This window comes from Eumetopias jubatus, unplaced genomic scaffold, assembly GCF_037043125.1.
Source record: "Eumetopias jubatus isolate StellerSeaLion01/CBP00866 unplaced genomic scaffold, mEumJub1_p1.0 scaffold_13, whole genome shotgun sequence".
NCBI classification, from domain to species: domain Eukaryota; kingdom Metazoa; phylum Chordata; class Mammalia; order Carnivora; family Otariidae; genus Eumetopias; species Eumetopias jubatus.
Genome location: NW_028274819.1, coordinates 6,173,299 through 6,196,728, shown reverse-complemented (window position 1 = coordinate 6,196,728; position 23,430 = coordinate 6,173,299). Strand labels below are relative to the sequence as shown.

Below are 23,430 nucleotides of genomic sequence, written 5' to 3'. Positions count from 1 at the left end.
CTAACTCTTGAGGTGTCCCCCTTCCAAGCAGATCCCAGACTGGTGTCCTGGCCAGAAAGAAGCCTCTGGCCACCCCATGTGGGTCCACCGGCTGGCCCCACCAAACATCCTGACCCTCTGAATGTGGGGCCCTCTCCTCTTGGTTCCATCCCACCCATTTCCCTTCCCTGGTATCCCAGCAACCCCGGGACAGTTTAAAGGAGGCAGAGGTGGAGCAGTTGCAGTTGCCATAGCAACAGAGGTGGTGAAAGGTCACTTTGGCCTCAGCCTAGGTGGCCCTGCAGCAGGCCTGAGCTGGCGTTGAGGGGGTTGGGATGGGAGGTTGCAAAATTCTTTTTCTCCTCTCCCACTCTGCCCAGAATGGTGCTAGAAGGAAACCCTGAAGTGGGGTCTCCCCGAACCTCAGATCTCCGGCATCCAGGGAGCCAGGGCTCTTGTGTCCTCTCTTCTGGTGAAGATGCACAGCCAGGCGAGGAGCCCATCAAGTATGGCGAACTCATAGTCCTGGGGTGAGTGACACTGGTCCAGGTGGGGCAGGGCACCAGGCACCCCCAGGGCAACCAGAGCAAGGGCCCCAGCTCTCCCCACGTATGACCTTCTGCTGTTTGTCCCGTCTCACCTTCCCAACTGAGAGACAGAATTGACCAAACCCACCTCAATTCCTGTTATTTTATTTTCCCATTTTTTATAAATTATAAATTGCTGAGAAAACTAACTGCCCACCTAAGTTTCTGATCAGAAAAAAAGTAGCACCATCTGCCTTTCATAAAGCACCTAGCGTACGTAGTCTGGGGTGAAGAACTCTGGTTCTCCAGCAAAAATGCTTGGCTCAAATCCTGCCTCTGCAAGTTGCTTAACTTCCTGTGCCTCCATTTCCCATCTTACAAATAGGGACAATAATAATACCTTAGAGGGTTGTCAGAGGAATGAATGAGGTGATTTCTGTAAAGCACGTAGGACAGTGCCTGGCACATATCAAGTGTTCTGGGAGGCAGGCTTGTGCCAAGCCCTTTCATGGACATTATTTCATTTCAATCTTCACAAAGATGCTGTGAGGAAGGAGGTGAGGAAACCGAGGCTCAGAGAGGGGAAGTGACTGGTCCAAGGGCACACAGCTGGTAAGTGGCAGGGCTGGGATTTGGACCTAGGTCTTTCTTACTCTAGGTCTAGTGCACTTTGACTAACCCGCAGCTGACTCTCATGCTACAGATGAGAAACCTGGGGCCAGAAGAGGGGAAGTGATGTGAGTTGGTGGCTAGACCTCATCCCTTCCTGGTCTCCACCCGACCAGGATCCTTGCATCACCCAGTAGCACTGCCCCCAGGCACAGATCCCTCTTCTTATTCCCCCATCCACACCTCCTTTTGGCCTCTCTCTCTGCCATCTGCCCGGAAGAAGATATTTGATAAGCTATGCTATGATTATGATTATTTAGAAATAATAATGGCCACTGTTTGCTGACATGTACATACCATGTGCTTTTTCCTAAAAAGTTAACGTTTATCAAGGGCTTGCTATATATATATGTCAAGCCCTGTGCCAAGCATTTTTAAATGTTTTATCTCATTTAGTTCTCACGATGAACCTGCGAGGTAGGTCCTGATTAATTAGCACCATTTTACAGAGGTCATGTGATAAGTGGAAGAGCCGGGATTTAAGCCAGGCCCATCTGAGCCCCGAGCCTGTGTCCGGAACTGCCCCACACCCTATAAGTGGGAAGAACTTCCAAGGGCAAAAGTGATTTGCCCCTCTCAGGGCTGCCCGCAGGAGAAAAACAGCTGCTTGGGGTCCCAAAGGAAGGGCAGACTTTCCAGCTGAGGGCAAGGCCACCGATGAGGGAAAGTGCAGACCTAAGGGTGGAGGCCCTCTTGGCAGCTGTTTTTTCTCAGTAGAGCAGTGAAGCCCCACACTGGCTACAGAGCCACCTGGAGAGCATATTGAAAAGACCCGCTGACAGTCCCATCCCCAACCTACAGAATCCAAATCTCCATGGGTGGAGCCAGGGAATCTACATTTTAACAAGCTCACGAGAAAACACTGATTCAAGTGGTCTTTGTCTGTATTTGGCAGACTCATCCTGCTACTCCCTGCTCCAGAACCTTCCGTGGCTCCCTAGTCTCGCAGAATAAAGTCCAGACTCCTAAGCTTGGTGTTTAGGGCCCTTCCACTAGCTTCATCTGCCTCTACTTAAGCTCACACCCAAGTCACCACTCCCTGATCTCACCAAACCCTGCCAGCCTCAGGCCCTTCGCTTGGGGTGAGCCTTCCCTCTGGAAGGGCTTCTGCAAGAGAGGCCGGAGTCAGACAGACCCGAGTTCAAATCTCTGACTTTTTCACTTACTAGCCTGGGACCTCGGGCAGGTCATTTTACCTCCCTGAGCCTCAATTTTCCTCATCTGTAAAATGGGGAGAAATATACTTGCCTGGCAGGACATTGCATGGATTCCATTAGGTAATTAATAACGTGAAGCACCAGGAACACGGGAGGCTCCAGTACATGGCAGTGATTAAGGCTGTGACTCACCCCATCTTTGCCTTCCACAGTCAGTCCCTCCGGATAAAAGCTGGAAGGAAGGTAGAAATTTGACATGTATGGATATGTGGAGGTGGTGGCATTGTGGGTCTGTTTTTTCTTTCATACTGGTTTCCATTCGTACTTGTGGTGTCATAAATGACAGTGTGCTGTAAAGGTGAATCCTTTCCAGTTCTTCAAGGTCTAGTAAATGTGTTACCCCTCTCAGAAACGTGATCTGAGCATTCCTTTCTCCTGCCTCTGGGCCTGTGGTGCAGTTGGTGCTCAGCTTCCTTGAAAAGCTTAGGACACCCCTTCTCTGCCACTGAGGGGACAGAACTGACCTGCGGTGTGCCCTCTGTGGCACCCCAGAGCCCAGCAGCTGACCAGTCAGGTGTCCAGGAAACACTGGATAATTGAATGAAAGCCCTTTTGAAGATATTCTGCCCCTCACCCTACTCCCCAAGCACACTGATTTGATAGCGTAGGGTCTCCTAGTTTCAGGTGGTTGTAGGGCTTGTTTATGAAGGGAAACTCTGCCCAGAAGTTGGCAATTCCTCCAAATCTCTCAGGGGCTCACTTTTTCTCTCTCTCTGTCTTTCTCCCTGCAACCCCTTCTTTTTAAACCCCTACATCCACAGCTACAATGGGTGTCTGGCAAGTGGGGACAAGGGCCGCCGGAGAAGCCGCCTGGCGCTGAGCCGCCGGCCCCATGCCAATGGCGTGAAGCCCGACGTCATGCACCATATCTCCACACCGCTCGTATCCAAGGCAAGCAGCTTGTCCCAGCGGACCTGGACAGAGGTCCTGCGCTCCCTGCCCAAGTCCCAGGTCTTCGGCCTTCCTGGTCCTACCCACCCACGGCCCCACCGGAACAGGGGAGCCCACCGTGTCCTCACTCGCTGCCTTGGGCTGCCAGAGAAATGGTGCCGAGGGGAGATCCCTTGTAATGTACTATGCGTCACGGTTTGCAGAATGTTTCTTTGATGACCAGACCCCAGCCACTGAATGGAAATGATCAGCATTATTTCGAGGCAGCCACAGCTCAGAGAAGGGACGTGACAATCACACAGCAATGACAAAGGAAAAGCCTTTGGCTTCAGAGGACTTGGGTTGAGATACAGGCTCTCCTGTGTCCAGCTCTGTGTCTTTAGGCCAGTTTCTTCTCCCCTCTGAGCTGCGGTTCCCTCCACTGTAAAATGGGCATGATAACAATGTCTCCTCCTTGGGGTGGCTATAGGGGTCAAATAAGGTAACCTGCGTATAGTGCCGGCTGCACAGTACATTCTCGGCAAGGGTGGAGCTGCCCCTTCGCTGGGCTTGGCCAGTGGGCCTTGGGTTCCAGCCTCTGGCTCCGAGGCTCACACTTCTCCTGGCCACATGCCCTGGGAAGTGACTTCTCCTTTCTCCCCACCAGGCACTGAGTAACCGCGGCCAGCACAGCATCTCGTACACACTGTCCCGGAGCCACTCGGTCATCGTCGAGTACACACATGACAGTGACACGGACATGTTCCAGGTATGGCTCAGGGCTCTCTCTACGCCTCTTGGCCACTGGGCCACCAGGCCTCGATGTGCAGCTCTGCAGGCATTCCAGGGTGAACCTGGAAGACTGAAGGCCGTGGTGAAGTTGCTTTGGGGGCATTCAGTGTAATCGACTACACTCCAGATGAAGAAGTGGGATGTCCAAGGAAGGCTGTTGACTTCCTGGAGTCACACAGCAAATCAGTGGCTACATCAACATTTAAAACCCAGGACCAGACACCCAGGCCACGGGAGGCCATGCAGCTTAGGGTTTCAGAGTGTGGCATGAGAGTCATACTGCCTGGGTCAGATCCCAGCTCCATCACCTACCAGCTTGGTGACTTTGGGCAAGAGTCACTTAATGTACTCACTCTGGACCTCAGTTTCCTCATCTGTACAGTGGGGCCGATAACATACCCACTCCATGGAATTATCAGGTAGATTAGCAGAGATATTATACATGCAGTGCTTGGCATGGTATCTGGTACATACAAAAAATTTGCTATTTGCTGCTAATGTTTGGGCACTCCCAGACTGGGTGTCACCTTTTCACTGGTCTATCAAATAAATCAACTCATTTTTATTGAGTGGGGGAGACAGAGAAGCCCCCAGACCCCAGTGACTGGATTTGGAGACTCCAGCTGAGAGCCCAGAGGGCTCCTCCTCATTGTTTGGTGACCCTGCAAGCAGAGCAGCTGCTGGGAACCCGGTGGGAGGGTTGGGAAGCCCATGGGACTGGTCTGCACACATGGCATCCCTGTACTTGCTCTCCCCTTCCTCACAGATCGGTCGCTCCACGGAGAACATGATCGACTTTGTGGTAACAGACACATCCCCCGGAGGAGGGGCTGCCGAGGGCCCCTCAGCCCAGAGCACCATCTCCCGCTATGCCTGCCGCATCCTCTGTGACCGCAGGCCGCCCTATACTGCCCGCATCTATGCTGCTGGCTTCGACGCCTCCAGCAACATCTTCCTTGGAGTGAGTGAGCCCACCCCCAGGCAGGGACCAGCACCTCAGCTGAGAGTGAGCAGAGGGGTAGGGTAGGGAGGGGCAGCGCCCTGCAGTCATCCTAACCATGACCTGGGCTGGCATTAGCGATGCCACTTAAAAAATGAGCACCGTCAGGCTCCGAGAGTTCAGGTGATGCCCATGGCCATGCAGCGTCCATTCCAGTCCTCTCTGGGCCACCTCTGACCATGAGGGTAAAGGGGCAGCATCCCTGGCTCACAGCCTGCCAGGGGCCACTCGGGGATATGATCTGATCCCACATGTGGTCCCAGGAGCGGGCGGCCAAGTGGCGGACCCCCGACGGCCTGATGGACGGCTTAACCACCAATGGGGTCCTGGTGATGCACCCAGCAGGCGGCTTCTCTGAGGACTCGGCCCCTGGTGTCTGGAGGGAGATATCGGTCTGTGGGAACGTGTACACTCTGAGGGACAGCCGCTCTGCACAGCAGCGAGGGAAGCTGGTAGGTGGCCTGCTCCATGCCCACCCCCTCCCCTCATCCCTCCCGGGCCCTTGCCCCTGATCTCCTGCACTCCTACACAAGGGAGCCCCAACAGGCTCCGTCTGGGGGCCATGCACCACTTGCCCCACAGAGAGGGCCAGACCATAGTCCCCAAAACATAGCCCACATACTGCTGGAGGTCCGTGGGGTGGCGTGTGGTAGAGCAGACATAAACACTGAGGTACCAAGTGACTTTAGGGATGCCGGCAGCTGAAAAAAATCACAGCCTCTTACGAGGATGACACTTGGCCCATGTGTGAGCAGTTTATAGCCTAAAGTGTTGACGGTCCGTAACGTGTCTTTCACGTTCAGACGGATTTAGCCTTATTATCCTCGCCTAGCGGGGAGGGGCCCTTGGAGGAGCTCTGACAGAGGTGACAGTGAAGGCTCCGCATGGCACAGATCAGAGAACCAAGGTTCGGAGCCAGGAGACAGTCCTAGAGAAACGTCGGGGCCAGCCCAGGGTCATGTGGCCAGGCTGCTCAAATGGGCCAATGCAGAGCCCTTCCAGCGTAGGAGCACATGGGGCCAGTGGAGGCGAGATCTCAGGGAAGAGCACGCCTTTTCTCTCCAGAGCATCCATCGATTCTACCGGGAGAGTTGGGGAAACGTTATTTTTAAAAGCTATGCCTGTGAATTTCACTAGCATCCACTTGTGGAGTACCTACTATGTTCCAGGTTCCGTTCCAAGCATTGGCAATGGTTGATTCGTGAGAACCACCTGAGATAACGGGAAGCATGGGAAGTAGCACCCATCCTGAGGACAAGGAAATTAAGACAGAGAGGTTGAGTTACTCGACCAGGGATGCAGAGTTAGTCAGCAGTGAAGCCAGAATTCACACCCAGGCAGGCTAGCTCTAGAGTCCTGCTTTTAACCACAGCCATGAGGACAGCTGCTGTGGGCCGCGTCCCCAGTGTTTCAGATAGAAGAGTTTCCCACTTGTGCCCTTAGAGGAGAGCCTGGGGAAAACCTCATTTTGGTCCAGATCTCCTGATTTGACAGATGAAGTGACCAAGGCCCACGTCCCACTGTGAGGGACAGCGCATGCCTGGGAGCATTGACTTGCCCTCCCACGTGGCTTCTCAGCCCTCCTGGCTCCTCTGCCTCCGTCCTCACTCCTCTGCCCCGGCCCTCCGCTCTCCTCTGCCCTAGCCCCCTGTCCAGGGTGTTCTCTCCAGGGAGGTTTGGTAGGATGGACAGGTGGCTTGGCTGGGGTGATGGCTGCCCAACGGCCAGGGCTTTGGTGTCCTCTTGAGCGGTAAGGCCCTTCTGCTGTCTCTGGCAGGTGGAAAACGAGTCCAATGTGCTGCAGGACGGCTCCCTCATTGACCTGTGTGGGGCCACTCTGCTGTGGCGCACACCAGCGGGGCTGCTGAGGGCACCCACGCTGAAGCAGCTGGAGGCCCAGCGGCAGGAGGCGAACGCGGCCCGGCCCCAGTGCCCTGTGGGCCTCAGCACCCTGGCCTTCCCCAGTCCGGCCCGGGGCCGCACAGCGCCTGACAAGCAGCAACCCTGGGTCTACGTCCGGTGTGGCCACGTCCACGGCTACCACGGCTGGGGCTGCAGGAGAGAGCGGGGCCCCCAGGAGCGAGAGTGTCCTCTCTGTCGCCTCGTGGGGCCCTATGTCCCCCTGTGGCTTGGCCAGGAGGCCGGCCTCTGTCTGGACCCTGGGCCACCCAGCCATGCCTTTGCACCCTGCGGCCACGTCTGTTCTGAGAAGACTGCCCGCTACTGGGCCCAGACACCACTGCCCCATGGCACCCACGCTTTCCATGCTGCCTGCCCCTTTTGTGGGGCCTGGCTCACCGGCGAGCATGGCTGCGTCCGCCTCATTTTCCAGGGACCGCTGGACTAGGCTCCCCCAGGCCCCGGCTGCCCACCTGCCCACCTAGGTCCCCCACCTCCTGCAGCCCAGGGGAGCTCTGCATGTGGGACTCTACCCGCGGGTGCATAGCCACACCAGATGGACGTGTTGGACGGGCTGTGCTCCTCCCCTCTTAACTCTGGTCCCTGAAACCCCTACCCCAGTCAGAATGACGGGGCCCTCAGCACCAGCTCTGTCCTGGGCTGATGGAGGGAAGCCCACCCCTATGCCCTGGCCCTTCCTGGGGTGTCCCACATCATGCCGCCTACACTGTGTCCCTGGGGGAGTGAAGGGGCCATGGGTCCCTGACCCCCAGCTTAGGCTGGCTGTGCCCTGAGCCTGCCGACCCAGCTCCAGATATTCACCCTGCTGCTGCCCTGGGTTCCTCTATAAACCTTGCTGCTCAGCTGCCCTCACAAATCCCACGTGTCCAGCATGCGTGCAGTGCCGCCAGCCCCTGCATGAGTGACGGGTGGGCAGCAGGCTGGGGCCGGCATCTGCTGATACCCACTATGGGCTGGACTCCGTGCCAAGTGGGCTCTGGAAACACAGAGACGATCAGACTTGGTTCCCTGCCCGGTGGAATTCACAGTCTAGCGGACAACAGACCAAATTGCCGGACGACAACACAGTTTCCTGCATACCAGGATCAGAGAGTCATCAAGGGCTGTGGAGCAGGTCTCCCAAGCGGGCAGGAGAGTGAGGGGGGGCTCGCGTGGGAACTCCCCACCGAAGGGGATGGCGCTCTGGGCAGGGGGGAGGCTGAGCAGAGGCTCAGGTGTGAGGAAGCAGGGACCTGAGTGAGGGGTTGAGCGACTGGAGCAGAGGCAGTAGTGGGGCAGAAAGAAGGCTGGAGCAAGAGGTTACAGGCTGCGCTGATGGGGAAGATGCTGGATGGAGGCTTTGGAACCTCGCTTGTGGACAGTCAGGAGCGGAGGGAGAAGAGAGGACTCGTGCTCCCAGAGTGCTGGCTGTGTGACAGAAGGGCTGCTATTACCAAGTGCCCACAATGCCCTGCGCGGTGCTACTTCTGCTCATAACTACGTTAATGGAGCATGAACCAGGAGGCTTTGCTGTTTAATCCTCATAGTAACCCGGGGGGCAGGGGAGGTGTTACCATTTCTGTTTACGGAAGGATTAAGGCACATGCGCCAAGTCACACAGCTAGAAAGTGGCCAAGCTGGGATTCAAACCTGCGACTGCCTGCCTGGCCTTAGCCTGGCCTCCTCCATTACACCGTGCGGCTTTCCTTGGACGGGGGTGGGAGAATGGGGAGGGCAGCTCAGGTCACCGGAACTGCATGTGCAAACATGTGGCAGGGAACATGCTTGACCGACCAAGGGGCCAGGTTGGAGGGGCAGAAAAGAGACATGCGGGGTGAGGACATTGGGCTGAGGCCTGGTGGCCCTCGGTTGCCATGGAGACCAAGTCCAAACTGGACCCTTACTCATCTTGGCTAAGTGGCGCCTCTCCCTGAGAGCCAAGGCAGCCTCAGGGTGCTGCTGGGATTGCTTTCAGACCATTCCTGGGGGGGAGCAAGCTAGGGAGACCGGCAGATGGAGGTTCTGGAGTATAAAAAATTTCTGAAAAAGAGGCTTCTAAGTACAGGCCTGACCTGGGCATCATCCCCAGTTGAAGACAGCCGCTAGAGTCTTAAGGAGTATAGATTCCAAGGGGAGGGCCTGCTGCAGGTCACAGAGGTGGTGGGGGCCACAGAGACCAGACCCAGGGCTCTCAAGAGGACAGAGGGCTCATGTGGGTGGTGAACAGGGGATGTGATGAGATTCCTGCTCCCGGAGCATCACATGCCACAGTGGGGGAGCCAAGATGGGGATGCATGATCAGGCAGATGTGAGAATACTGCAACTCCTACACACATACACACATACCACTGGGAATCCAGTTCTCTCTTCTGACCCTGTTGGGAGCCAGGTAGGGGATGTTCCGCTTCTGTTTCCAGCAAGGAGAGGAAGGAGGAGAGACAAGCAAAGAGCATGGTACCACCCCAGGGAGAACTTGGAGGTAGTGGTGGAGGGTAAGACAGCCCTGATCTTGGCCCACCTCTGCCCCTTTCCAGCTCTTGGAGCCTCAGTCTCCTCACCTATTAAATGGAATAGCAATTCTTGTATCACCAGATGGCTATGAATGTACTGAGAGCCCTATAATACAGTACGTATTTAATGTTACTTCCTCACCTACCCTTCCTGCATTTCCATGGGGAAGAACCAAGGCTAGGGATGGTCGTGACTCCAGTGAGTAGACTTCGTATGATTATATGCGTGTGTGCGCTGGGGCCAGTGGAGGGGACAGTGTGGTGGAAGGTCTCAGGAGGGCTAGATCCCAGTTCAGGGACACCTGAGGATAGCCTGGGTGTCCTTAGGTAAGTCAATGAACCTATTAACCTCAGTTTCCCCATCTCCTACAATGGGTAAAATGAAACCCTATCAGGGTTGTTACAAGAATGAAATATCCTCCATGTCAAGCTGTTAACACAGGACCTCGTGTATTAACTGTGAACATAAAAACGCTGCTTGTTTGAGAATGCCAGGAATACTGGGATCTTTTGCTAGCCTGAGCTGCCCATTGATGGCTAGAGAGCACTACCTCCTTTACTGGTGCCCATCTCAAATTCACCCAAGTCAGGGGAGTATACCCATTTTAAAGACAATAAAAATTGAAGCACAGGAAGAAGAGGTGGGACTTTCCTAAGGACACAATTTATTGAGCTCCTCCCTTTGATGATAAACGTCATTGGAGCCCACAGCAGCACTGTTGTGTCAAGCAGGGCTTTGGGCACTTTCGTAAATGAGAAACTGGCATCAATGGTGGGCAGATGCGGCTGTGAGCCCAGACACACGTGTGGCAAAGGTAGGGCAAAGAGAGTGTGTGGATTTCAGGTATTCCCTTTCTCCAAACCCTCTGGGCATAACACTAGGGAGCAGACTGCCCAGTCATCAGTTCACTCAGGGCTACAGCATCCTTCGGAGTGGAGACAATTGTTAGCTGGGTTTTCTGGCTGAGGAAGACAGAGAGGTAAAGTGTCCCACCCAAGGCCACACAGCCAGTAGATGATGGGGGCCTGAATGGACCTTAGATGGCCTGCCTCTGCCCACGCTGACCCAGGCCCCTCTCAGTGGTCCCCACTGAGCCCGGGCCTGGTGCCAGCTCTTGAACATGCCATGCCCCACCCAGGTCGTCCTCTTGTGAGTCCATCCAGACGTGCAAAGGTGGACCTCAGGCCCAGCTCTGTCCTGGGCAGCCTCTTGGGGTCACAGGCAGCTCTCCCTTCCATCAGGTATCGGGCAAGCACCAACCAACTCCAGGCCCCTCGCCCCTTTGTGCTGATGAAACTGAGGCTCAGAGATGTTTAGCGGCTGCCTTCCAAGCCCCGGCGAATCGATGGCGGTGCGGTGAAGCACTTGTCCCCGCACGGGTGTGATGGCCTCAGCTCAGGCCCGGCAGCTGGCCTTGTAGGTTCGCAGTGTCCTAAGAGTCTCCACCCCTAACCCTCGAATCCAGTGAGAGAGAGGGAGTCACATCACTTCCAGAGCGCAGGTTCCCACCTGCAAAACTGAAGTCCGGGGACCCAAAGGAGAGGGGCGCTGGGGCTCTGTGGGGAAGTCCCTGCCGCTCCGTAACTGACACCCATGCCGCCCCGCCCGGACTCGAAGGGACCTTGTCAGCCCGGTCGGCCGGGACTGGGCCGCGCCCAGGCCGGCCACTCAGTTTTCCGGCCGCCGAGCCTGCACCCTCGCTGACAAAGACCAAGGCCGCAGGGGCCGTCCCGCCGGCGACCCAGTAGGGCCCGGGAGCGGGGAGCCGCGGGCCGGCGGAGCGCGCCGAGGTGCGCCTATTGGCTGGAGCTGACGCCCATCCGGGCCCCGATGCCCGGCGATTGGCCGCGGGGGGCGGAGTTCGTGGAGCCCCAATGAATGGGGGAGCCGGAAGCAGGAAGTGAGTTTGCGATGAGAGCAGCTGCTGCAGGTGAGGAGCGGCGCCCGGGTTTCGGGGTCACAATGCGTCATCCTCGGGGGACAGGGCGAGTCTGGACCGAACGCAAGATTTTTCCTTTCTGCCTTTCATCCAGTACCCCTTCCACATTCATCGCGGCCCCGAGGCCAAGGAACCCCCCCCACCCCGGGCAGCAAAGAGTTAACCCCGAGGGTTGTGTTATTGGGGCGGAGCATCCGGAGTGGTGGGGGAGGCTGGGCACTCATTCCGGTTAAGGGAGGGTGGTGTGGAAAATGCGCTGGGGTGGGAGATCCCGGGTCCCAGCGGAACTGTGAGACTTCGGTAAGTTTTGTGGCCTCTCTAAGCCTCAGTCTGTCTGTAAAATGAGTTTTCTTCCAGCTCCGAACTAATGTGGCTCTGTAGCTCCCCTGGCGAAGCACAGGGAGACGGTAGGAGGATGGAGGGCCAAAGGAAAGGCATTCAGAAGGATGAGAGTGAGACAGATTGCACACCCTCCTGGTGAGGTTGACCTTATTATCACCCCCATTTTACAGAGGTGGAAACTGAGGCACAGAAAAGTGAAAAACCTGACTTGGTTTTAGGAGTCTAGGGTTGAACCAGGTTCAGAACCTGGGTCTTCCAGCTGGTAGCCTGGAACTCTATCCTTGTGAACACAGTGGTGGGTGGAATTGAAGAACTTACAGGAGAATTCCGAAGAGGAGGCTAGGAAGTCAGAGGAGAAGGGGAGCCTGAAGGGCCTGGGCTGGGAGTCTAGAGATGCAGGTCTCTGCTTCTGACCTCTGCCTTGTGTTAGTAGGCGAAGCTCCTAGCCTGTCTGGGACTCAGTTTCCCTATCTGTAATACTAGGTAGTTGAGGGCGCCTGGGTGGCTCAGTTGGTTAAGCGACTGCCTTCGGCTCAGGTCATGATCCTGGAGTCCCGGGATCGAGTCCCACATCGGGCTCCCTGCTCAGCAGGGAGTCTGCTTCTCCTTCTCACCCTCCTCCCTCTCATGCTCTCTGTCTCTCATTCTCTCTCTCAAATAAATAAATAAGATCTTTAAAAAAAAATAATAAAAAAAAAATACTAGGTAGTTGAATTCAGTCTTTAAGGTTGAGGGGCCCCAGGCCAAATATGACCCACCAGTGTATTTTGTCATATCTTCGCATGAGTCACCTAACCTCTGAGCCTCAGTTAGCATATCTGTGAATGGGTTTGGGGGAGGATTAAATGAGACCATGAGAGTGCTTAGCTAGGTGTGTAGTTGGTGTGTGGAAAATGATGGTTGTGATGATGGTGATGGTTCTCAGCAGGGCCCATGGCGGACGCCCAGTACATCCTGCCCAATGACATCGGTGTGTTTAGCCTGGACTGCCGGGAGGCCTTCCGCCTGCTGTCGCCCACAGAGCGCCTCTATGCCCACCATCTGTCACGGGCCGCCTGGTATGGAGGCCTGGCTGTGCTGTTGCAGACCTCCCCTGAGGCCCCCTACATCTACGCGCTGCTCAGCCGCCTCTTCCGTGCCCAGGACCCCGACCAGCTGCGCCAGCATGCCCTGGCTGAGGGCCTTACCGAGGAGGAGTATCAGGTCAGTTCTTTTAGGTCATCCGGCATTTCCTGAGTGGCTTCTGGGTATGAGGGACCACAAACACAGGTACAAGGGTCTTTCTCTATAGATTAGACCAAGGGCTACAAATACAGGAACCTCTCCTGGAGCCTCAGCCTTCTCATCTAGAAAATGTGCATGAGGGTCTGTACCTCCTAGGGTTGCAGTGACCTGACTCTAAGATAAATAGTGTCCGCTGTGAGTAAAGGAAACAGCTATGGACACTCAGAGATGGTAGAGGAGTGAGTCCAGGGTAGGAATCAGGAGGTCTGAGATCCGGACCAGATCTTCCTCTGCCGTGTTGTGGGTCCCTGCCTGTCCCCTGGCTTTTGTTTGTTTGTGGGTCTGTTGGCCAAGTAATACTTAGATGTGTTTGTAGTGCATTGCTGCAATGCAGAAAGACACAAAACGAAACACAAACGTCACCCATTGGATGGTGGGGTGTACAGCCTTTTGAGTCCTCTGTCTGTGTATTGCATTCCTACACAGGTACATGCACACGTGCACTGGTTCCTCATTTTGTCTTTTATGTAAATGAGATCATGCTCTCCATGTTCTTAGGAGTCCTGCTTTTTTCTTTCCCCCTTTTTTTTTTTTTAATTGAACACCATGTCTTGGAGAACTTACATGGGGTACACATAAATCCAGTTCATCCTTTTTGTTGACCGTGAAGCACTCCACTGCAGTGTATACCATAATCAATTTAATCTTTTCCTTATTGTTGGACATTTGGATTGTTCTTGATTCTTCCTAGAAATAGTGCCACAGTGAGCATACTTGTGCCCCTGTGTGAGTAGGATCTATTTCTGGAAGTAGCATTGCTGGATCAAAGGCTCTGTACGTTTACAAGTGACTGATGTTGTTAAACCATCTTTTACAAAAGTTTCACCAAGAATGTATGAGAAAATGGCCTGTGTTTCTACATGTAAAATAAAGGGATTGGATTGCTTATCTCTGAGCTGAGGCCCAGGCTGTTTCTTCTCCCTTTAACTTAGTAATCACATCCCATTTCTAGACCTTGACTTACTCATTAAAAGAGTTAATAGCTGGGGAAAGTGAAACCTAAGTATTACTGTTCTCAGTGGGATACTTTTGCTTGCAAATAGCAGAAATCCATCTCAAATTGGCTTAAGTGAAAATGAAAATCATGACTTCCAGTTTCCAGTCCAGCATGTAAGCAGCTTATAAGTCACCAGTCTATCCAAGCAAGTAAAATGTGGAACAAACTGGAAAAATCAATAACTTTTCTTATGTCCTTAAGAGAAGTGAGGGCACAAGGCTAACTGTTGCCCCCAAATTGGAGAGACAGACAGGTGGGTACAGAGAACCACGACTCACCAGCGTAAAAATTCATGAGCAGGAGCCTCCCCCAGAACCGGTAGTGCAGTTGGAAAACCTGAACTGTGATTGACAAATCACTGGAGGCTCCGTGTGGACAGCTCTGAGAGTTAAAAACTCCAGGAGGACCCATGTAGAGGAGGGGCCTGCACACTTTTGGGAATTTGGGGAATTTTACCTCCAGGATCTTGGTCCTCACAGTGAATCTCAGAGAAAAAGCCCCTTGTGCTTCTGGCAGGGGGAGGGGAAAGGGAATCATTTTTGAATAAATGCCAGAACATTCTGTTCTTCACAGTTTGCTCTCAGGAGAAACTGTATCTCTAGAACCTAGCCTGCTAGGGTTTTATCAGAGCCTAACTGACCTGGGTGGAGGAAAATATCCCATTCCAGACAGTTCTCGTCATCCTGTCCACCTAAAGGGGAAGGTGAGGACACGGGACTGAGAAGCACATGTAAAGTTCAGTGAGGTAAAAGCTCACTGAAAGACTGCTGAGACCTAATTGTGGGACTGGAGAATGCTTCTCCTGCTCCCACACCTTACCATCGCATTACTAAAGGCCTATTTGCAGCAGTTCCTTTTACCCAGTGCATCATATCTGGCTATCAAGAAAAAAATTACAAAACATACTAAAGGCAAAAAACGCAGTTCGAAGAGACAGAGAAAGCACCAGAAGCAGATTGCGACATGGCAGGGATGTTGGACTTATCAGACCAGGAGTTAAAACTATGGCTGATATGCTAAGAGCGCTAATGGATAAAGCAGACAACATGCAAGAACAGATGGGCAGAGAAATGGAAATCCTAAGAAAGAACCCAAACCGCTAGAAGTCAGAAGACAGAAATGAAGAATGCCTTTGCTGGGCTTATTAATAGTCTCTATTAGTAGACTTGACACAGCTGAGGAACGACTCACTGAGCTTGAGGATATCTCAGTAGAAATCTTCAAAACTGACCAGCAGAGAGAAAAGACTGAAAAACACAGAACAGAGTATCTAAGAACTGTAGAGCAACTACAGGAGGTATAACATATATGTAATGGGAATACCAGAAGAGGAAGAAAGAGAAAACAGAGAAATATCTGAAACAATAATGATTGAGAATTTCCCCAAATTAATGTCATATAGTAAACCATGGATCCATGAAGCACAGTGAACACTAAGTGGAATATTAAATGCCCCAAAAAACTACATATTGTCAAACTACAGAAAATCAAAGTAAAAGTCCTAGAAGAAGAAGCTGGAGGAAAAATGGATCTTACCTTTAGAGGAGCAAAGATAAGAATTGCATCCAACTCTTCAAAAACCACACAAGCAAGAAGGGAGTAGATTGAAGTATTTGAAGTGTTAATACAAAAAGCCACCAGCCTACGATTCTGTACCTTGTGAGATTATCCTTCAAAAGTTAAGGAAAAACAGATTTTGTCAGACAAACAAAAGTTGAGGTCATGTGTTGCCGGTGGACTTGCTTTGCAAGAAAGGTTAAAAGTTCTTCAGGGAAAAGAAAAATGATAGAGGTCTGAAACTCAAATCTACGTAAGAAAGGGAGTGCATTGGAGAAGGAAAAAGTGAAGGTAAAATAATTCTTAATCTAAGAGATAACCATTTGTTCAAAATAATAGGAACAGTTTATTTGATTATGTATGCTTATGTTTATCTACATTATATGTAATTTACATATTTATACATATATTAAACTTATGTGTGCTTTTATATAGGTGAAATAAATGACAGCAGTGATGCAAGGGAGAGGAGACAGGAATTAGAATTACTTTGTTATTATAAGGTTATCATAAGGTACTTTGTTATAAGGTATCATGCTATCCATGGGGCAGTATAGTGTTATATGAAAGTGGACTTGGATTAGTTATAAAGGCATATTGCAAAATCTAGGACAACACTAAAAAGTAAAAAAGTATAACTGATAAGCTAAGAAAGGAGAGGAAATGGACTCATGTAAAAGGCTCAGTTAAAACTACAAAAGACAGAAAAAGAATGGAAGACGAAAATAGGAACAAAGAAGGACAACAAATAGAAAACAGTAACAAATATGGCAGATACTAATCCAACCATATCAGTGATCGCTGTGAATGACAGTGGTCTAAATGTACCAGTTAAAAGACAGAGATTGAAAAAAAAAAAATAAAAGACAGAGATTGGGGCGCCTGGGTGGCTCAGTCGTTAAGCGTCTGCCTTCGGCTCAGGTCATGATCCCAGGGTCCTGGGATCAAGCCCCACATCGGGCTCCCTGCTCCACACGAGGCCTGCTTCTCCCTCTCCCACTACCCCCTCCTTGTGTTCCCTCTCTCGTTGTGTCTCTTTCTGTCAAATAAATAAATAAAATCTTTAAAAAATAAAAAATAAAAGAGATTGTCAGAACGGATCAAAAAACAAGACTGAAATATATCTTGTCTACAAGAAGCCCACTTAAATGGATAGAGAAACCATGCCAACGCTAATCAAAAAGTGGGAGTAGTTATATTAATTTTGCAAACTTCAGAGCCTGGAGAGTTATCAGGGATAAAGAGGGCATTACATAATGATAAAAGGGTCAGTTCTCCAAGAAGACAACAGTCTTTAATGTGTATGTCTAACAGAGTATCAAAATATTTGGGACAAAAACTGATGCAACTACAAAGAGAAATAGATGAATCCACTACTATCGTTGGAGACTTTAACACCCTTCTATCAGATATATTTAGCAGGCAGAAAATCAGTAAGGACATAGTTGAACTCAACAACACCATCAATCAGCTGGGTATCAAGACATCTATAGTCTACTTCAACAACAGCAGAATATGTATTCTCGAGCTTATGTGGACGATCCACCAAGATAGAAACATTCGGATCCATAAAACACACCTTAACAAATTTAAAAGAATGGAAGTAATACAATGTCTGCTCTCAGATCAAAATGGAATTAAATTAGATATCAATAACAGAAAGATAACTGGAAAATCCCCAAATACTTGGAGATTAAACAACACACTTCTAGGAGTGCCTGGGTGGCTCAGAGGTTAAGCGTCTGCCTTTGGCTCAGGTTATGATCCCAGGGTCCTGGCATCAAGCCCCGCATCAGGCTCCCTACTCAGCGGGAAGCCTGCTTCTCCCTCTCCCACTCCCCCGTTTGTGTTCCCTCTCTTGCTGTGTCTCTATCAAATAAATAAATAAAATCTTTAAAAAAATAAACAACACACTTCTAAATAATACATGGGTCAAAGAAGAAATCTCAAGAGAAATTTAAAAATATTTTTAACTAAGGGGCACCTGAGTGGCTCAGTCAGTGAAGTGGCAGGCTTTTTTTTTTTTTTTTTAAGATTTTATTTATTTATTTATTTGACAGAGAGAGAGAGTGAGCACAAGAAGGGGGAGCAGCAGAGGGAGAGGGAGAAGCAGGCTGTCCGCTGAGCAGGAAGCCTGATTTGGGGCTCAATCCCAAGACCCTGGGATTATGACCTGAGCCGAAGGCAAACACTTAACCAACTAAGCCACCCAGGCACCCCCAAGCGGCTGACTCAATCTCAACTCAGGTCTTGATCTTAGGGTTGTGAGTTCAAGCCCTGCATTGATGGCCCAGCGTGGAGACTACTTAAAAATATATGTGTTTTTTTCAGGCACCTGAGTGGTGCAGTCAGTTAAGCATCCAACTCTTGGTTTTGGCTCAGGTCAGGATCTCAGGGTTGTGAGATTGAGCCCCATGTTGGGCTCTGGGCTCAGCATAGAATCTGCTTAAGACTCCCTCTCCCTCTCCCTCTGCCTCCCCCACCCCCATGCTCTCTCTCTCTCTCTAAAAAAATCTTTAAGATCTATATATATGCATATATATAGGTATATATTGAACTAAGATGAAAACAAATTACCAAAATTTGTGGGATGCAGTGAAAGCAATGCTTAGAGGAAAGTTTATAGCATTGAAGCATATATTAGAAAAGAAGAAAGATCTAAAATCAATCGTCTGTTTCCACCTTAGAAAAAAAAACAAAAAGAAGAGCAAATTAAATCCAAAGTAAGCAGAAGAAAAATAATTAGAGCAGAAACCAATAAAATTGCAAATAGGAAATCAGTGGGGAAAATTAATGAAACCAAAAGCTGGTTCTTTGAAAAGATCAGCAAAACTGATGTCTTAGTCTCTTTGGGCTGCTATAACCAAAATACCACTGAGTAGCTTATAAACAGAAATTTATTTCTCATATGAAAGTCCAAGTTCAGGGTGCCGGCTCAGTCAAGTTTTGATGAAAGCCCTCTTCCAATTTGCACACTGCTGACTTCACTGTGTCCTATCATGGTGGAATGGATGAACTAGCTCTCTGGTGTCTCTTATAAGGGCACTAATCCCAATGATGAGGGCTCTTGCCCTCATGACCTAACCACCTCCCAAGGGCCCCACCTTCTAATACCATCACTTTGGGGGTTAGAGTTCAATGTATGAATTGGGATGGGGGACACAAACATTCAGATCACGATTGATAAGCCTCTGACTAGTCTAAGGGAATAAGAGAGAAATCATAAACTATTAATATCAGAAATGAAAGATGAAACATCAATATAAATCCCATGGGCCTTAAGGAAATTGAATCAATAATTAATAATCTTCCCAAACAGAAAACACCAGGCTCACATGGGTTCACTGACGAATTATACCAAAACATTTAAGGACAACGTTATACCAGTTCTCTATAATCTCTTTCAAAAGAGAGGAACAGGGGCACCTGGGTGGCTCAGTCGGTTAAGCATCTGCCTTCGGCTCAGGTCATGGTCCCAGGGTCCTGGGATTGAGCTGCACATGGGGCTCCCTGCTCCGCAGGAATCCTTCTTCTCCCTCTCCTACTCCCTCTGCTTGTGTTCCCTCTCTCGCTGTGTCTCTCTCTCCTGTCAAATAAATAAAATCTTTAAAAAAAGAGAGAGGAACAGAGGGAATCCTTCCTAATTAATTCTACGAGACCAACATTATCCTAATACCAAAACCAAACAAAGGCATTACAAGAAAAGAAAACTACAGACCATTATTTCTCATTTACATAGATGCAAAAATCCTCAACAAAATATTAGCAAATCAAATCCAACAATGTATAAAAAAACCAATGACCAAGTAGGATTTATCCTGAGTGTGCAAATCTGGTTCAACATTTGGAAATAAATAATTCATCACATCAACAAGCTAAAGAAGAAAACCGCATGATCATATCAATAGATGCAGAAAAAGCATTTGACAAAATTCAGCACCCATTCACAATAAAACTAAGTAAATTAGGAATAGAGGGGAGCTTCCTCAACTTGATAAAGATAAAGCCTATCTACAAAAGCTCTACATCTAACATCATATTTAATGGTGAAAAGCTCAAAGCTTTCCCACTAAGATCAGGAACAAGGCATGGAAGTCCCCTCACCACTGTTTTTCAGCATTGTACCAGAAGTCCTAGCTAATGCAATAAGGCAAGAACAGGAAATAAAAGGTATGCAGATTAGGAAGGGAGACACAAAACTGTCTTTGTTTGCAGAAAATATGATTGACCATCTATGTACAAAATCCAAAAGAATTGACCAAAAAATTCCTGGGACTCATAAGCGATTATAGCAAGGTTGCAGGGTACAAAGTTAATATGAAAAAGTCAGGGGATGCCTGGGTGGCTCAGCCAGTTAAGTGTCTGCCTTCAGCTCAGGTCATGATCCCAGGGTCCTGGGATTGAGTCCCACACTGGGCTCCCTGCTCAGGGGGGGGAGCCTGCTTCTCCCTCTGCCTGCCTCTCTCCCTGCTTGTGCTCTCTCACCCCCTTTGACAAATAAAGAAAATTTTTAAATATATATATACACACAAAAGTCAGTTGCTTTTAATATACCAGAAAGGAACCATAAGGATTTGAAATTAAGGGGCACCTGGGTGGCTCAGTCATTAAGCATCTGCCTTCAGCTCAGGCCATGATCCCAGGGTCCTGGGATTCAAGCCCCATGTTGGGCTCCCTGCTCAGTGGGGAATCTGCTTCTCCCTCTTCCCCTCACTCTGCTTGTGCTCTCACTCTCTCAAATAAATAAATAAAATCTTTAAAAAAAAAGATGTCATTTCTTCCCAACTTTATCTATCGATTCAGTGCAATGTGATTAAAAATCCCAGCAAGTTATTTTATTTTCAACACAATATTGGGGAAAGAGTGAAGAAGAAGAACCACGTTGGAGGATCAGCACCACTCAACTTTAAGACTTACTCTAAAGCTACAGTAATCAAGATAGTGTGGTGTTGGCAAAAGGGTAGACAGATAGATCAATGCAATAGAATAAAGAGCCCAGAAATAGACCCCCATAAATACAGTCAACTGATCTTTGACAAAGGAGCAAAGCAACACAATGGAGTAAAAATAGTCTTTTCAGCAAATGGTTCTGGAACAACTGGACATCCACATGCAAAAAAAAAAAAAAAAAAAGAAAAGAAAGAAAGAGAATCTAGACCAGACATGGACCTTACATCTTTCACAAAAGTTAATTCAAAGTGGATCACAGATTTACATGTTAAATACAAAACTGTAAAACTCCCAGAAGATAACAGAACATCTAGATGACCTTGGGTATGGAGATGACTTTTTAGGTACAACATCAAGTATGATCCGTAAAGAAATAGTTGATAAGCTGGGCTTCAATATAATTAAAAAGTCCTGCTTTGTGAAAGACGTTGTCAAGAGAATAAAAAATCAAGCCACAGACTGGAAAAGTATTTGCAAAAGATAATATTTGATAAAGGACTCCTAGCCAGAATATAAAGAACTCTCAAAACTCAACAGTAAGAAAACAAGCAACCCAATTAAATGAGCCAAGGACAGTAATGGATACTTTCCCCAAGAAGAAATGCAGATGGCAAGTAAGCATGTGAAGAGATGTTCCACATCCTATGTCATTAGGGAATTGCAAATAAGTAAAATAATGAGATAACCACTACACACCCATTAGCTTTGCCGAAATCCAAAACATGACAACACCAAATGCTGTTGCAGATGTGCAGCAACAGGAACTCTTGTTCATTGCTGGTGGGAATGCAAACTCATATGGCCACTGTGGAAGGTAGTTCGGCAGTTTCTTGCAAAAGAAATCTGTTGTTACTATATGATCCAGCAGTCATGCTTCTTGCTATTTACTGAGGTGAAATCTTGAAATGAGGTAAAAACTTATGTCCACACAAAAGCCTGCACATGGATGTTTGTAGCAGCTTTATTCACAGTTGCCAACAATGAGAGCAACCAAGATGTCCTTCACTAGCTGAGTTGACAAATTGTGATCCAACCAGACAATGGAATATTATTCAGTGCTAGAAAGAAATGAGGTATCAAGCCATGAAAAGACAGGGGGAAGTCAAATGCATGTTACTAAGTGAAAGAAGCCAATCTGAAAAGCCTACATACATTTGATTCCATCTATATGATATTCTGGAAAAGACAAAACCTTAGAGGTAGTAAAAAAGATCGGTGGTTGCCAGGCATTGAGGGGAGGGATATGTAGGGCGGTGAAACGACTCTATAGTGTAGAGTAATGTATCGTATGTAATAGGGGATATATGCCATCCATTTGTCCAAACCCATAGCGTGTACACCAAGAGTGAACCCTAATGTAGACTGTGGTCTTGGGTGATGATGTGGCCAGGTAGGTTCATCAGTTGGCACAAATGTGCCGCTCCAGTGGGAGACGTTGATAATAAGGAGGGTTGTTCATGTCGGGGGGCAGCAGGTACATGGGGAATCTGTATACTTTCTGCCCAGTTTTGCTGTGGATCTAAAATGCTCTAAATAATGAAGTCTATTTTAAAAAAGAGAGCGTTACTGCCTCACATAATTGAAAAGTCCAGGGCTAGCGCGCAGGCTTCAGTCACGGCTGGATTCAGGGGCTCAGGGATACCATTTTGATGCAGTCTTCATCTCTCAGCCCTGCTTTCTTTCTTCACTCCAACAGGGGAGCTACAGGGGCTCCAGGCTCCATGATCCCTAGTATAAAAACAGAGGCTCTTTGCCACTAGGAAATGCCTGGGTAGGGCTCTTACTGTCTAGCTTGAGCCTGGGACTACCCCCGGAGTCAGGGAAGGGAGATTCCCCCTTCCCAAGAGGAAGATTGAGGTCTTGTTGCCAGAGGAAGGGAGACTAAGTTTTTGTCCTGCAAAAGCTATAGAGCAGATGATCAAGGCCCCTCCAACTCTAACATTGGATGCTTCCAGTTCCAGCTGCCTGGCTGGTTGGGGGCAGAAGACAGACTCTCTGCAGAAGGAGGCAGAGACAGTGTTTCAGCTGGGCTTCAGGGCTCATACGGAATGGCCGCGGGAGGCTGAGAGGGTGCTGGGCATAGCGGGAACAAAGGTGGGTGTGTTTGGGGGCTGCTGAGAAGACCGGTTTGGCTGGGCACTGGGTGTGTGAAGATTGGTCTGTGAAAGTATGTTGGGGCCAGACTGGGGCCTGCTGGGATCTGGGTCCTGCCCCCAGATTTCCCAGTCTCGCCTATACTGGTTCCTCTGGGTGTTAACATCTCAGGAGGGAACCTCCCTGGGGTGGGGTCCAGTTTGGTGGGGGGTTCTGTGTTTCCGGGTCTCTGATGCCCACCTCCCCCCCAGGCGTTCCTGGTGTATGCTGCGGGTGTCTACTCCAACATGGGCAACTACAAGTCCTTTGGCGACACCAAGTTTGTTCCCAACCTGCCCAAGGTGAGTTGAGGGAGGGCTGGGGAAGGTGAGGAATTTGGGGCCGGAGGGGTGGGAGTGGGGGCCTAAGTGGAACCTTGACCCTGTCACTGCCATGCCTGTCACATATAAAGGGAAAGCAGTGTTTCTTCCTGACTGTGCTGACCTGAGGGCATACAAGGGGAGAATGTATGAACTTAAGTGCTTGCGAAAATGGAGCCTGGTCATCTCATCACTGGCGATGGTGGAGAGGCCCGGGCATGGTGAGTCCCTCACTGGCACTGTGAGCTCAGGCCCATCTCAGGCAGAGGCCGCTCTTACACCCGGGCTCTCAGCACTCACACACACAAGTTGCCTGGCCGTCTTGTTGAAATGCAGCTTCTGACCAAACGGGTCTGCAGTGGGGCCTGAGGTTCAACATTTCTCAAGCAATACCGATGCTGCTAGTCCATCAGCCGCACTTTGAGCCAGGTCTTAGACTGCAGG

At 49.8% G+C, this 23,430-nt stretch overlaps 2 protein-coding genes across 7 annotated transcripts in view; both read left to right on the top strand.

Moving 5' to 3' along the window:
- Window positions 1-360: 360 nt before the first annotated feature.
- On the top strand, window positions 361-8,051 carry PELI3 (pellino E3 ubiquitin protein ligase family member 3). 2 transcript variants are annotated; one of them, XM_028118259.2, is made up of 7 exons: window positions 361-509; window positions 1,047-1,118; window positions 3,154-3,283; window positions 3,930-4,031; window positions 4,821-5,015; window positions 5,318-5,506; window positions 6,832-8,051. In XM_028118259.2, the coding sequence occupies exons 1-7, from the start codon at window positions 361-363 to the stop codon at window positions 7,399-7,401; spliced, it is 1,407 nt and encodes a 468-aa protein (XP_027974060.1). In that variant the 3' UTR covers window positions 7,402-8,051. The 2 variants fall into 2 exon arrangements, with proteins under 2 accessions (XP_027974060.1, XP_087873585.1); XM_088017459.1 differs by lacking the exon at window positions 1,047-1,118.
- A 3,291-nt stretch (window positions 8,052-11,342) lies between these two features.
- Window positions 11,343-23,430, top strand: part of DPP3 (dipeptidyl peptidase 3) — a 37,025-nt gene continuing 24,937 nt past the window's right edge. Inside the window, exons 1-3 of one of the 5 annotated variants that reach the window (XM_028118207.2) lie at window positions 11,343-11,394; window positions 12,674-12,948; window positions 22,879-22,968. In XM_028118207.2, coding sequence (XP_027974008.2) covers window positions 11,343-11,394; window positions 12,674-12,948; window positions 22,879-22,968 — 417 coding nt within the window. Of the gene's footprint in view, window positions 11,395-11,594; window positions 11,704-12,670; window positions 12,949-22,878; window positions 22,969-23,078; window positions 23,208-23,430 lie in introns of those variants that run through there. The other 4 variants (XM_028118206.2, XM_028118208.2, XM_028118209.2 and 1 more) reach the window with 4 other exon arrangements.